This window comes from Poeciliopsis prolifica, unplaced genomic scaffold (assembly GCF_027474105.1).
Source record: "Poeciliopsis prolifica strain line A6 unplaced genomic scaffold, Auburn_PproV2 SCAFFOLD039, whole genome shotgun sequence".
In the NCBI taxonomy this organism is placed as follows: domain Eukaryota; kingdom Metazoa; phylum Chordata; class Actinopteri; order Cyprinodontiformes; family Poeciliidae; genus Poeciliopsis; species Poeciliopsis prolifica.
This window is the reverse complement of record NW_026562414.1, coordinates 2048811-2061034: the sequence shown is the minus strand read 5'-3', so window position 1 is coordinate 2061034 and position 12224 is coordinate 2048811. Positions and strand designations below refer to the sequence as shown.

General features: G+C 39.6%; 1 protein-coding gene across 1 annotated transcript in view; it reads right to left on the bottom strand.

The window, feature by feature from the left end:
• Positions 1-12224, bottom strand: part of si:dkey-174m14.3 (uncharacterized protein LOC563117 homolog) — a 33521-nt gene continuing 21297 nt past the window's right edge. The window contains exons 4-7 of the mRNA XM_055054473.1: positions 12005-12071; positions 8891-8998; positions 8172-8252; positions 1-2252 (exon numbers count right to left, since the gene is read on the bottom strand). Coding sequence (XP_054910448.1) covers positions 852-2252; positions 8172-8252; positions 8891-8998; positions 12005-12071 — 1657 coding nt within the window. The 3' untranslated portion in view covers positions 1-851. The remainder of the gene's footprint in view (positions 2253-8171; positions 8253-8890; positions 8999-12004; positions 12072-12224) is intronic.

Genomic DNA, 12224 nt, shown 5'->3' with positions numbered 1-12224 from the left:
TTGAAGTTATAATTTGTGCTTTATTAAGAGAACAAAACAACAAAGTATATGACCATGCATCATTGTCTAAGAAACAAACTTACAGAGGCTTAGGTGGGTGTGGGCGTCCAAATCTGAGGTAGAACGGGGGCAGGAGAACCTCTCAAAGAGACAACGGAAGAGCAAAAGAATCTAATAAATCAATACTGACCGCTAAGACAGATGTTTACATCTTAAAACATTCCATCAATAACAAGAAATCACACCCATCGATACTGCTAAAAATCAATTAACGGAAGAGAAATGTTCGTTTGTCATTCAAGGAATTAATTCGTAATCGATTTGTTCATTAAATAACTCCTCCAAAGGCCGAGATTGTTTCAGCTGAATGAAAATAACGACTGAAACAAATCAGTGCGCAGCTTACCTCAATTCAAATTTGAGCTTTCAGACATGGCACTGGCAGTTTTTAAATTTATTTACAACTTGCAGGATTATCAATAAGAACTGCACTTTTTGAATAAATTTGTTGCTAACAACTACTTATAAAATATATCACTCAATTCTTAGTTATTATGCTTTTTTTAGACATTTGAAATAAATACATACACATTCATATACATTTTGTCATGAACTCCTCTCTGTCTGTTTCCCCCTCAGTTGTGGCTAACTTCCCCAGAAATATTTGCAATCCTCTATCGCGTAATCATCTCTCCTAAATAATCTCCACTAGTTTCATCTTCGTGAACCATTTGGCTCCTGGCTGCTTTTCAAACCATTTTCAGCTAAATGGTAGCAGCAACATAACTTGAGCGCACCAAGGCCCTGTGTGTTTAGTGGAATCAAAGATTTCAGCCTCATTTGAAAGTCCTTCAGTTCAGCAGGGTTCCGTAAAGCTGGGCCTTTGTAAGACTGTCTTTCCTTGAAAGCCCCAAAGAGCCAAATTTTTGGTTGTAAGGAGGAGGAGGCGGAGGAGTCGGTGGTGGCTGCTGGCTCGGCTGCACAGGCATGCTGTGCATCTCGACCTGATAGTGCTGCAGCTCTGCGGCCATCTCCAGGGACCTCTGGTTGAGGGACTCGGTGGAGCTATTGGGACTGGGCTCAACGTACTCTGTGCTCTGGCCTCCAGCTGCAACGTTGCCCTCCCTGTCTTTGGAGCTCCCTGAGTGGTACAGGCTGTGCTCTGACCCCTGGCTGTCCTCACTTCGGTACAGATGGGCTTGGCTGTGTGCTTGCCGAAGTCCTGGGCTGCATTCGGGGCTGGCGGCGGCCCACACCGGATCCATGGCATCTGCACCATGGTGATAGTAGTCAGCCCCCTCCTGGAAGCTGCTGTAGAGCGGACCAAGGCGGATTTTGGCAGGGCGGACGGAAAAGTGCTGCTCTGAGAAGCTGTAAGGCGAGGCTCTGCCTGGACTGCGGTATGAGTGGGCGCTTAAGTCTTCAACACTAAGCTGTCTCCATCTACCAATCAGTTCTTCCTCCTCGGGGGCTAAAGTGCTGCCTCGGCGACTGTCTCCATAAGCGACACTTGGGGAGGAAGATGGAGGCAGAGGCTCGTACGGCTCACTGAAACATGAGGACATGGTGCGGCTGTAGACCGGCGAGCTGCCGTTCTGATGGTGGCTCAGCTCAGTCTGTTGGAAAGGATGAGCGTTCCCAAAGCTCCTTGGACTGTCCCTCTCCCAGGATGAGTCACTCTTTCTCTCATAGTCCCCCGCATCTCTCCACTCCATGTAAAGGGATTGATGACGTGGTGAGGAAGCTGCACTACTGGGTGGGTCATTGCCTTTATCCTCCGAGCCACCTCCACTGAAGCTGGAGTAAGAGCTGGAGCCTCCAGCCAGCGCTGCAGGGAACTTGGGAAAATGCTTCTGGGAGAACCCAGCCTGCAGTCCCACAGAGCCCTCCTCCGGAGTGCTGTCGGTCGAGTTCTGCGGTCCGTACAGGAACGTCCTGTGGCCGTGCACATCCATGCTTGGCCTCCTCTCGCGGTGACGGTCGTCGGGGCAGTACAGAGCCGTGTCACTGCTGTACAGATCGGATTTGTAGGCTGCTCTGAGCCCCAGGCGCTCTCCTGGCCCGAGTCTCTCGAGAATGAACGTATGGTTCTGGGTTTGGGGGCTGGGGGAACGGGACGCCTGGCTGCTGCTGCAGGCCTCATCTGGCTTTTCAAGCACGTTGGCAATGAGGGAAGTAGAGTCAGGGTAGTCGTGACAGAGAGGAGATTCTTCCAGATGCATGGTCAGGCGCTCTTGAAAGTCAGCAGGAAGCTGCAAAAATTCAAAGAAAAAGAGATATTTAAAGAAATATTTCAGATAGATGTGTTCAACACTCATGTATTGAGATGGTTCTCAATTATGAAGCCAGAAAACTTGGAACACAAATAATATTTAGTTTCCATACACCCACTAGAATTGTTATAATTAAAAAGTCTATCATGCTGAGCATATTAACAACTCCTTCAGGTTTACTGGAGGTCACACTGAGTAATAAGCATGGAGTTAATGCTATCAGGCTTTCGGGATCACATTGTCGAGTCGGTAATGTTCTGCATCATTCTGGTGTGTGTGTAGTTTTCCAAGGTGAGCTCAATTTGATGTTGCTAATAAATCATATTTCTAACAGTTTTTTCATCCCCTCTGGCACTTGAACGTGCTTTCTCCTATAGAGCACCTCCTGAAAGAGCTCTCCATAAATATTGACAGAACACCTTCTGGTCCAAACAAAATCAATATTTACATTTTTCCTTCTGTAATGAATTTTCTTCCGTGGAGGTTTCAGATCTTTAAAACATCCCCGTTGTATAAAGCACATCTTTTATCAAAGTGGCAGCAGCCTAAAAGCAAACTTTTAAAAGGCTTAGCCATCCATGCGTCCCATAGTGAAATTAGTATCTTTCACAGATCTTATTCGAATAGACATCTTGTTAGAAGAAGTGTGAGAGAATTTGGCATTGACTTTTCTATCTCTGGCTGTATGATGTGCTTTGTCACTAACGAATCAACAGTTGGTGTACTGGAACAAGAGCCAGACCCTTTGGGTTGGCCTGATGACCAAATATTCCCAAAATTTCTCTCACAGATGTGAAGATCATTTAAATAGACCTCTCTAACCAAGAGAGGTTAGAGAGGTCTCTAACCATAACTCTAAACCTCTGACCGTTTAGAGTTATGGTCAGAGGTTTGCATCCCTCTAACTCCTCTAAAACTTGGTTTGTCTTTGCAATCTCCATCTCAAATTGTAGCCACTAAGACATAGAGGGCATCATTTGGAACAACAAAGTGTTTCGATTTATTATTGTGAAGTATATGAACAACTCTTCTATGGTTATTTTCAACTGTAATTAAAATACAAAATGAAATAGATAAATTATTTTAGTGTATTTATGAGGTGGGACTCAGCAGGGTTGATGGATCTCCTATTCTAAAGGCTTAAGCACATCTATGGTGTGTGATGTCTTCCTGGTTTTGATCTATTGTCTTGCTCTTATTCATCTCATCACACTCCAGTGCAGTCTGTCCAACAATGTATACGAAGCATAGTTCCTCCTCACTCTGTGTTTTAGCTGTAAATATGCTTGTCTTGCTGATTGCGTTGACCCTCTGCAATCACTTCATTACACCTTCTATCTGGGAATCTCATTCATTGTTACATAAGTCTCTCAAAAGGGGGCCATGACTACCTTGCCTGGAGGCTCAAAGGTGTGAAGTAGCTGTCTTGTTCTTTTCTAAAAGCACAAAAAAATACATACCTCAAACTGAAGTGTTTTGTGAAAGATATAAATGATAAAACATTTTTGTCCACAATTACAAAAAGTATATCCTGGGGTGCCAATGATCACTCTTCTAACTGTCATTCTGTGGGACTCTTTCTCCTGAAAGAGATGAATCAGGCTGGGTGCCTGCAGGTTTCTCAACTTCATCTAAAATCAGTGAAAGCCTGGACATACACTGAAAAAACACATAATCTTAAAAAGGATTGTTTGTCTAATTTCTAGTACAAATGCCCTTGTACACTTAATATAAATCAAAACTAACTTGCAAGTCACTTTTCGCAAGACAGAGGAGCATATTTAAGTCAGCAAGTCCTTGATATTGATGAAAAAGTATTGTTTCCACTGGCAGAATATTTCTCTTTTAACATGGGAACAATATCTTGTTGTAAGTGAAATAATACTTACAAGATTGTTGTAAGTAGTTGCTAGAGCAGCTGGCCTTTTAAAATCAATATTAATAAATTACTGATTTCTTTTGATTTAAAACTGACTTAAAACAAACTTCTTTATCTTGCTGAAAAGTTACTTCTAAGTCAATTTTTGTCGTATTTCAATCATAGTGAAATATTTGCTCTAGAAAATGGGCAGAACTACTTCGTATGATTTCCACATTATTGCGTTCCAACAACGCAATAATCCTAAACAAATACTAAAACTGCCATCTGCCCAGAAGATGCCAGAACCTCGATGATGGCTATGGTACTGTCCATTCTGTCTTAATCCAGGATTAGCTATTTCTGTTTATGCAGAAAGTGTGTCAGTTTGTATATTTTATAACTTAAGCATTTACTCAGCTATTATTTGCAACAACTGTGTTCATGAATAGAAAGTTATCTTCTCCAGCTTCCCAAGAAGCTGAGGATATATTGTCCGCGAAAGACAAATAGAGTCACATTTCTCAGAAGAGAAAGCCATTGTTCTAATTTGAGATTTTCTCAGAATGAAAGCTTCCATCATCTGTCTGTAGCTCCCCATAGCAACAAGTAATAAGCTAACTGCAATGTATCATTGACAGCTATCTAGTCAGTTGTTCCTAAATGGCTAAAAGACAAAAGCTAATTATAACTTTTCATTTAGAAAAAAAAAACAATATAGATAATTTAGCAAAACATGAGGACAGTTTATCATAACAGTTTGATTGCAACCAAGCAAAATGCAGATTAATTACTGTCCACACTTTTTTTCTCTGCAAGTGCTTTTTTTTTTTTTTTTCTTTTTAAGAAGATGCCTCAAAGCTTATTATGTAGCTGTACTTGTTTTTGCAGCCAAACAAACGGCTAAAGCACTTTTGCGGGCGCTGAAGAGCGGCAGCACTTCTCAAAAATGCAGCTCCAGCATTCATCAATATTCTTTCAATTAGCTTCCACCCACAGGACCAGCAGACCGGTGGATGTCCAGAGAGAGCACACACGAACTCTGACCCCCCTACTGTTTGGCTGAGAGCTACTGTAGCTCAACTGTTTCTCACTTTATGAGAAACCTTTGCCAGAGCTCATGCTTCACTGCGTGGTTTACTCAAAATGTACAGTTGGTGTTTTATGAGTCTTGCGCAACCAGAATGGATTTTGCATTGATATTTTTATGCAGTCACATCACAGCATGCTTTAACCTTGTGGACATGCGCCAGCTTTCCCTGTGACATATAGGGAAAGGCACGAGGCCCACGGCTGATGCAGCAGAAAGGCAAGCCAAGCTGGTTGAGTGTTTAAAGCGCTCATCAATACTCACATGCACTCTTTTCACAAGCAACTGCAGGATTGTATGATGAGGCTGCAGTGGGCTCCCCAGCCGCATTTTGCAGCACACTGTAGTTTTTGCCTCAGCTATCCTTCACATTGCCTGACAATGTGCCTTGAATTAGTTCCCCTTCTGATGAGCACCTAACAAACCTTGAATATCTTGTCTTATATAGAGCTCCAATGCACATTACACAGTAGGGAGGGCAATTAAAGTCCTATGGGTTTAATTTTTGAAGCATAATTCAGATTTCTTTAATGAATAATCTCCAGCAACAAAAGTAGACAAGTAGCAGTGTTATACTTATTGTCATTTCTGGAAAAAATAATGAAGACTTGTAACAAATTCATCTTTCTCCAAAAAGAGATGGATTCCTTCAATAAAATCAGTGCAAAAAAAAAGACAGATTAAAATTGCTACTATAACCATTGCATGCGAACAAGGTACGATAACAGCATGTTTAGGAGGTATTCCAGCAAAAAGTCTTCTCTGTCCTATTATCACAATTTTAAACATGTGCAGTTGTTATACTCAAGTTGGACTGTAAATGATTTCATCATATCACACTATGACACTATTTATACTATATATAAAACACTAAAGTCTGTTTTGCAAAACATTTTTATCGTCAACCTGCAAAAACTATCTGCTTCTGGCCATGCATAAAACTGGACAGAATGCATAAAAGTGCTCAGCTGTGAGTTTTTAGAAGTGGAGCCGGCAGTGATGACAGGAGGTGTGATGCAGCACTGAACCGAATACTGGACTCTACAAATAAAATCTAAATCCCTCATTATTACTAAAACAATAGCGGCAGACAACATTAGAGTTGCAATTCTGGTGGAAAAAATGCATTACAAATTAATAATCTATGTGATCTTTTAATGCTTTATGTTGGAAATGTTTTCTAAGTCTTTTTTATGATTTCAAAACCTGCAGCTGTCTGGTCACACAAGCCATACATTATGATATTACTTCTTTGACCTCTGCAGCTGGTATGTCTTTACACAGGTCTAAAACCAGGTTGTAACTGCACTGCACCTGGCGATAACAGTTGCAAACTGACGTCAGCTCCCTCCCCACATCAGTCCTTTTGTAAAACTTTTGCAATGGCAAAAAGACACTTCAATCCCACAGTAAAGTGTTTTGAGAAAATGACTGTAGAAATAAATGTTTTGGCTAAGAAATACTCCTAATAAGTCTTGAGTGACTTGAATTATGAAAGTGCTTAAAGGATCCTCTTGCCTACTGTTAAGCATGGTGAAAGTTCTGTGATGCTGTGAGCCTGTTCTATACTAAAAGAGTGCATGACATCATAAAAAACTTGAAACACTGGGAGATTTTAAATAGAAAAACAAAAAAAAAAGAAAGGGCTTCCACTTGGTCCTTCAACAAGATAATATTTTACCAGGCACAAAATCAACTTTATTTCAGAGTCAGTTGCTAGAACTTACAAGATAAATCCCTGCAACTTTGTTAGATAGTATAAGAGAGGATTAATTGTTGTTCTATCGATAAAAGAGGGTTGTGCAAATTATTACAGCACAGATGTCGGTAGATGTTAACAAGTAAATAAATGTTCTGCCCTTTAACATTTTATGTCTCTAAACTTAAAAAAAAAAAAAAAAACTGCTGCAAAAAAGATTTTCATCTTTTTGGACCTTTATGGTTGCTTTGATAATTTAATGTTGTGAATCTTCCAGTAAGTATGTTTTAAATCCTCTTTATAGTTTGCTAAATTGATTACATTTTGTCTAAATTGTCCCCCCAACTTCAAGGAGTGATTATATTCAATCAAATCAGGATAGAATCAGCAACAATTAAGTGATGATTGAGCCATAAAGCACATAGGAAATCTATTTAATGTTTAGTAATAGAGCATTTACTGCAGCTGCCACTTTGATTGAAAACGCTTCATAGTCAAAACATTACTTGCTTTCAATTTAAGGGCTTCCATTTTGTGAGTTTTCAAACATCAATAATAACTTAATGAGCTTGCCAGTAATTATTTTTTTAAAATTACATACTGTATGTTTATCTCTTACAAGTGCACAACTGCATTGCTGTAGTCTAATTTTTTGGTGTTTCAGGTGATCCACAATGTTGAACAATGTTTCTCACAGCTAAACAAATCTAGGAGAATAGGAGCTATTGTCAGTACCTTTTCCAAGCCTTGGAGCTGTTTAATACTTTCAAACCTTGCTTCTTTCATCGCTCAGAGGTGAAGGTTATTCAGGCAAATAACCTTCAGCTTTAATTCTCCTACAGCACCTCAGTCGCTGCTGCAGCAACTTCCTGTTCATGTCCTTCTGCCAACTCTCTTATCTTTCCTGGCTTTCTCAGGGCAAAACGACCTTCTCATTACAGTCAAGACAGCAATTTCTTTTTTGCCTAAATTTCAGCCCGGCAGTACTTTTAAAACCATTCACTCATTCAATGCAGCTTAAATGGAAGTTTGCTTTTTTTCTCCTTCTATATCCACTCATCTGCTTGATGTCAAATGTCAGCACCAAAAGCTTTCTTTTTTGTTTTCCATGTGCATAAAAAGGGACAACGGTTTTAAACTGCATGAAAAACAGTGGGAGCTGTTAAAAATAGGTTTTGGGAGAGGGTAAAGGACAGGTGGTTCAAGGAAAGCTACAGGATTGAAGCTGGTGAGAGTGGGTGGAGGTCTCACCTCGGAGAGCTGGGCTCTGTACAGAGACTTGTTGCACTGCAGCAGCTGAACAGCCAAGTTACAGTCTTTTCTGTACAGCTCCTGCGGAGGCAGCACATGGACAAAACCAAGATAATAAAAATGAATTTGTATCATGTTCAGAGCTTTAATGAAATGTCATCTCCTCACTTTGCTCACTCCTAGGAAATAAATACTATTGCCACATCATAAGATTGGAAATGAAATATATTTGTTCGCTGCAATCTGTCTGAATAAGAGAACAAAACTCTGCAGCAAAGAATAGATTGTAATTCATGTGACGAACCATAAAGATAAAAAAAAGGAAACAATATTTTTCTCAAAATCTGTGTTAATTTTTTATATAAAGTGCCCTCCACATTTATCAGCACCTCTGTAAATTTTTTTTTTAAAAGCCTTAAAACAAATTCAGCTCTGATTTCTGCAACATAACCATATCCTGTAAATAAATGCTATAGTTGGTGGAAGTATTTTCAGTTAAGCTTAGACATAATTGAGAATTTGATTCTTCTACATGCGAATACTTTTATTGGGCACTCAAGACTCATAGACTGATTATTACTGCAGTAGTACATTCTGATTGGTCAACTTTTTACAGACTTTTTTTCACTGCCAAAGCCAGAGTAAAATTTTTGAACAGAACAATGTCTGTTTTGTTTTCTGTGAAGGTAAATGAGATCCAACTAAAATGTTAAACTTACATTGTCCTCTTGCAGCTTCTCAATGGTGAGCTTGGCCTCCATCAGATGGTTGTTGAGGACGATGATTTCTCTGCTCAGAGCTCGTTTTTCATCTTCGTGGTGCTGTGACTTGACAAGACAGATTCATAAATTATATGTAACAATTTTTGAAATGTTAGAAGATCAAGAGCAGATAAAATGAGTAGCTTCATAATGGGCCACGATTGCATTATTTTGGATTATATTGTACGTTTAGAGAAAAAAAAACTGAAGTTAGAGGTTGTTTTTTTCTACTTGATAATGCCTTTAATGCAGCAATAGGGACAGAAAGAATGGATTTTGTCTTTTAATGAGGACATATGTGACTACATGAATTCGCCTTGGGCAAAAGAGCTGCAGCAAGCGAGCCACAAAATATGCTGACAGGGTAACACTTTTTAAAACACCCATTATTTGGACAGGCAGCCAGGAAGAACAGGTTCTTTCAGGGTCAAACAAGAAATAATCACAACAATGCCTAATTCCAGCAGCCTTTCGTCCAGAAAAAATAAAAATTTCACAGACTAACACAGATAAGAAGAGCTTTTCAAAATAGGTTTGCATGCTGCAATGTTGAATGATAACTCATTTATCTACATAAAATAATCTACAAGTGCTCTAAAGTAAAAACAACAACAACCCCAAAAACAAACTGAGTGGATTGAGAAAAAAAGGAAAGCACTTTGCAAATGGCAGCAAGGAATGTTACAGCTGAGCACTTTTGGCCATTAGGCTGCAGGTTATTCATGGACCAGCATGTCAGTGAACTTTCTTTTCTCAGAGGAAATTATCTTTTAAATCTTGCATTTCGTAACCCTCTCAGGTCATTAACTGAAAGAAGCTCCCCTGATGCCTCTTGTCCTTGCCACTAATACAAATGCCTCACAAAAGTGTTCAAGCCCCCTAAAATGTTCTACATTTAAGTCACTATTGAACCACACAATTCAAACTAGGATAATACATGGCTTAAATGTTTCACAAATTAAAATGTAGCTTGAATGTATGTTCGGTCTACTGTAATTTGTTATCTCTGAACAAAATTTGGTACAAGCAAATCAATTTCATTGCAAAATAGAAACTTCCTAGGTGAAAGTTAGGCACACTGCATAACTAAATACAAGTGTTTTGTAAAGGAAGCAGAGGTTTGTATGAGAACATCAGTAAACTAACAGTGCCATAAAGACCAATGCAGACAGCTCAGAGATAAAGTAACTCTGGCAGAGCTGCAGAGATCCACAGCTTAGGTGGGATAATTTGCTGACTAGTTGTGAACTCCACAGAGAAAGTCAGAAGAAGTACCAACACCAGGTTGAACATGGCATGAGATCAGTGCAAACATATGTTGAAAGGTTTTCTGAATAGGTGAGATCAGAAATGAACTTTCTGGACAATTTTTACTGATACACTCATATTTTTTTATTTCAAATCTTTCAGATGGGGGGTTTGCAGAGGCTCTTGGTGCTTTTTTTCCCCTCTTATCCTGCTATGTGCAAATTGTTTGTTTTCATGAGTATTTTCATTGCTCCCAATACTAAGACTAAGCCAAAAATAGCAAAACTATATCTGAAATGCTACATGTGGAAAAACTCATCCTCATGATTCTGTAGAGATTGGTGGTGCTAAAAACAGAATGATCATGGAAACTTTTATGTAAAAATAAACATTCCATGAGAAATTAAATACAATTATTTTAAAGGTAGTTTAATCAACTGAGACACAGGCTCACAAGCAATTTATTGATGTCAAATGTCAGGATGCTAGTCAATTAAATTTCATATTAGTTAAGATAATGAGAAAAGTTGCAAGGATTATTCTTTTTTCCCTTTCCTTTTATGTAGGAACATCAGTTTCTTCTTTTTCACTTTCAGCTAAAGTAATGTGAAGTCCCTGTTGAGGGCCGAAAGGGCCACTTCAGGCTCTAGGACCAGAGATTGAAGAACCCTGGGTTAGTGTAGTAAAATCCTAGCTGTAAAGATGTGGCAAGACTTGAAAATTGTTTCTCCGTCCCGTTCTACTGATCTTGAGCAACCACATAAGGAAACACCCCGTAAAAGCCCTGCAGTCGTAATCTGCAATGAAATGAAAAATGGCTGTAGCATTAACTAAGGTAGGCTGAATGGAAAAACGCATGGATTGTTGACTAAAAATGTCAAAAACCACATACAGCATGTGCTTTTTCCACTTCATAATTATGTGCTGCTTTGTACGCATCGTGGACAAATGTATTTGAATAGAAACCATTCGTGAACACAAGTTTTTTCATTGGGTTCAGTTTTGCCATTTTCGCTTGTTTGGAAAACTAAGAGGAAAAGAGGCTTGACTCTCATGCTTATCTGTCTTGTAATTACATTCTCTGTAGTTGTGCGGGGCCCAGAGGTCAGCTGGGTTTGTGGCACCTCTAGAGTAAACAAGTTTTACGATTGCAGAGAGACTTACTCAGCACCTCTATGTAACCCTGAAGGAGTGTATGTACGTGGGATGAATCTGGAGCAGCACATGAGAAAATGTCTGTTGGTAAAAACAACAACAACAACAACAACAAAACATAAAGAAAAGCAGATTGCCTTTCTTTTTGAAATGACAATTTTAGGGTAACCTTCAGCTGCGTGGGTGTGTGTGCGTGCGTGTGTGTGGGAGGGTGGGTGTGTGTGTGTGTGCGTGTGTGTGTACCTGGAGTTCTCACATTGTCAACTGTAATGACTATTATCTTGTGGCATAACAAACCAATTCGATGAGCATTTTCAACTGTCTATTCACCAGCTCAGGCACCTGATGGTTACAGTCTTCTGGGGCAGACTAGTTAATTCCATCTTTCCATGGGCAAAAACAGCATCTGACAAATGAAGTGAGGTGCTCTCCTCTGAGGAACAATGGGTTTGCTATCCCTCTGCCAGTGGAAGGAGGACAGCCAATTGTAATAAGCCATAATTAATGTCAGTGGCACAAACAGCAGGGGGATTCATTTTCAATCTGCGCCTCAAAGTGTTCTCCACGCCGTGTGACTTGCTTCTCTCCAACTCTTTCCTCTTTGACAAGTAAGAGAATTTGCATAAAAGCCTCAAACCAACACGTACACGCGCCACTTCAGACACTTACATCTCTGTGGATCTTTTCCTCCAGATCTTGGTTGATCCTCTGCAGCGCCGAGTAGCTGCTTTGTATTCTAAACAACAAAAAAATTTAAAATAAAAAAAATGATAAGGAAAACATTGCTCTGCTAGTAGCTAATAGCTTGTGTAGATGCACACTGAATCTACTGTACAGAAGCCAAAGATTTACAAAAAGGCTAATCTCCAGGCAAGTCAAATCTAAGTCA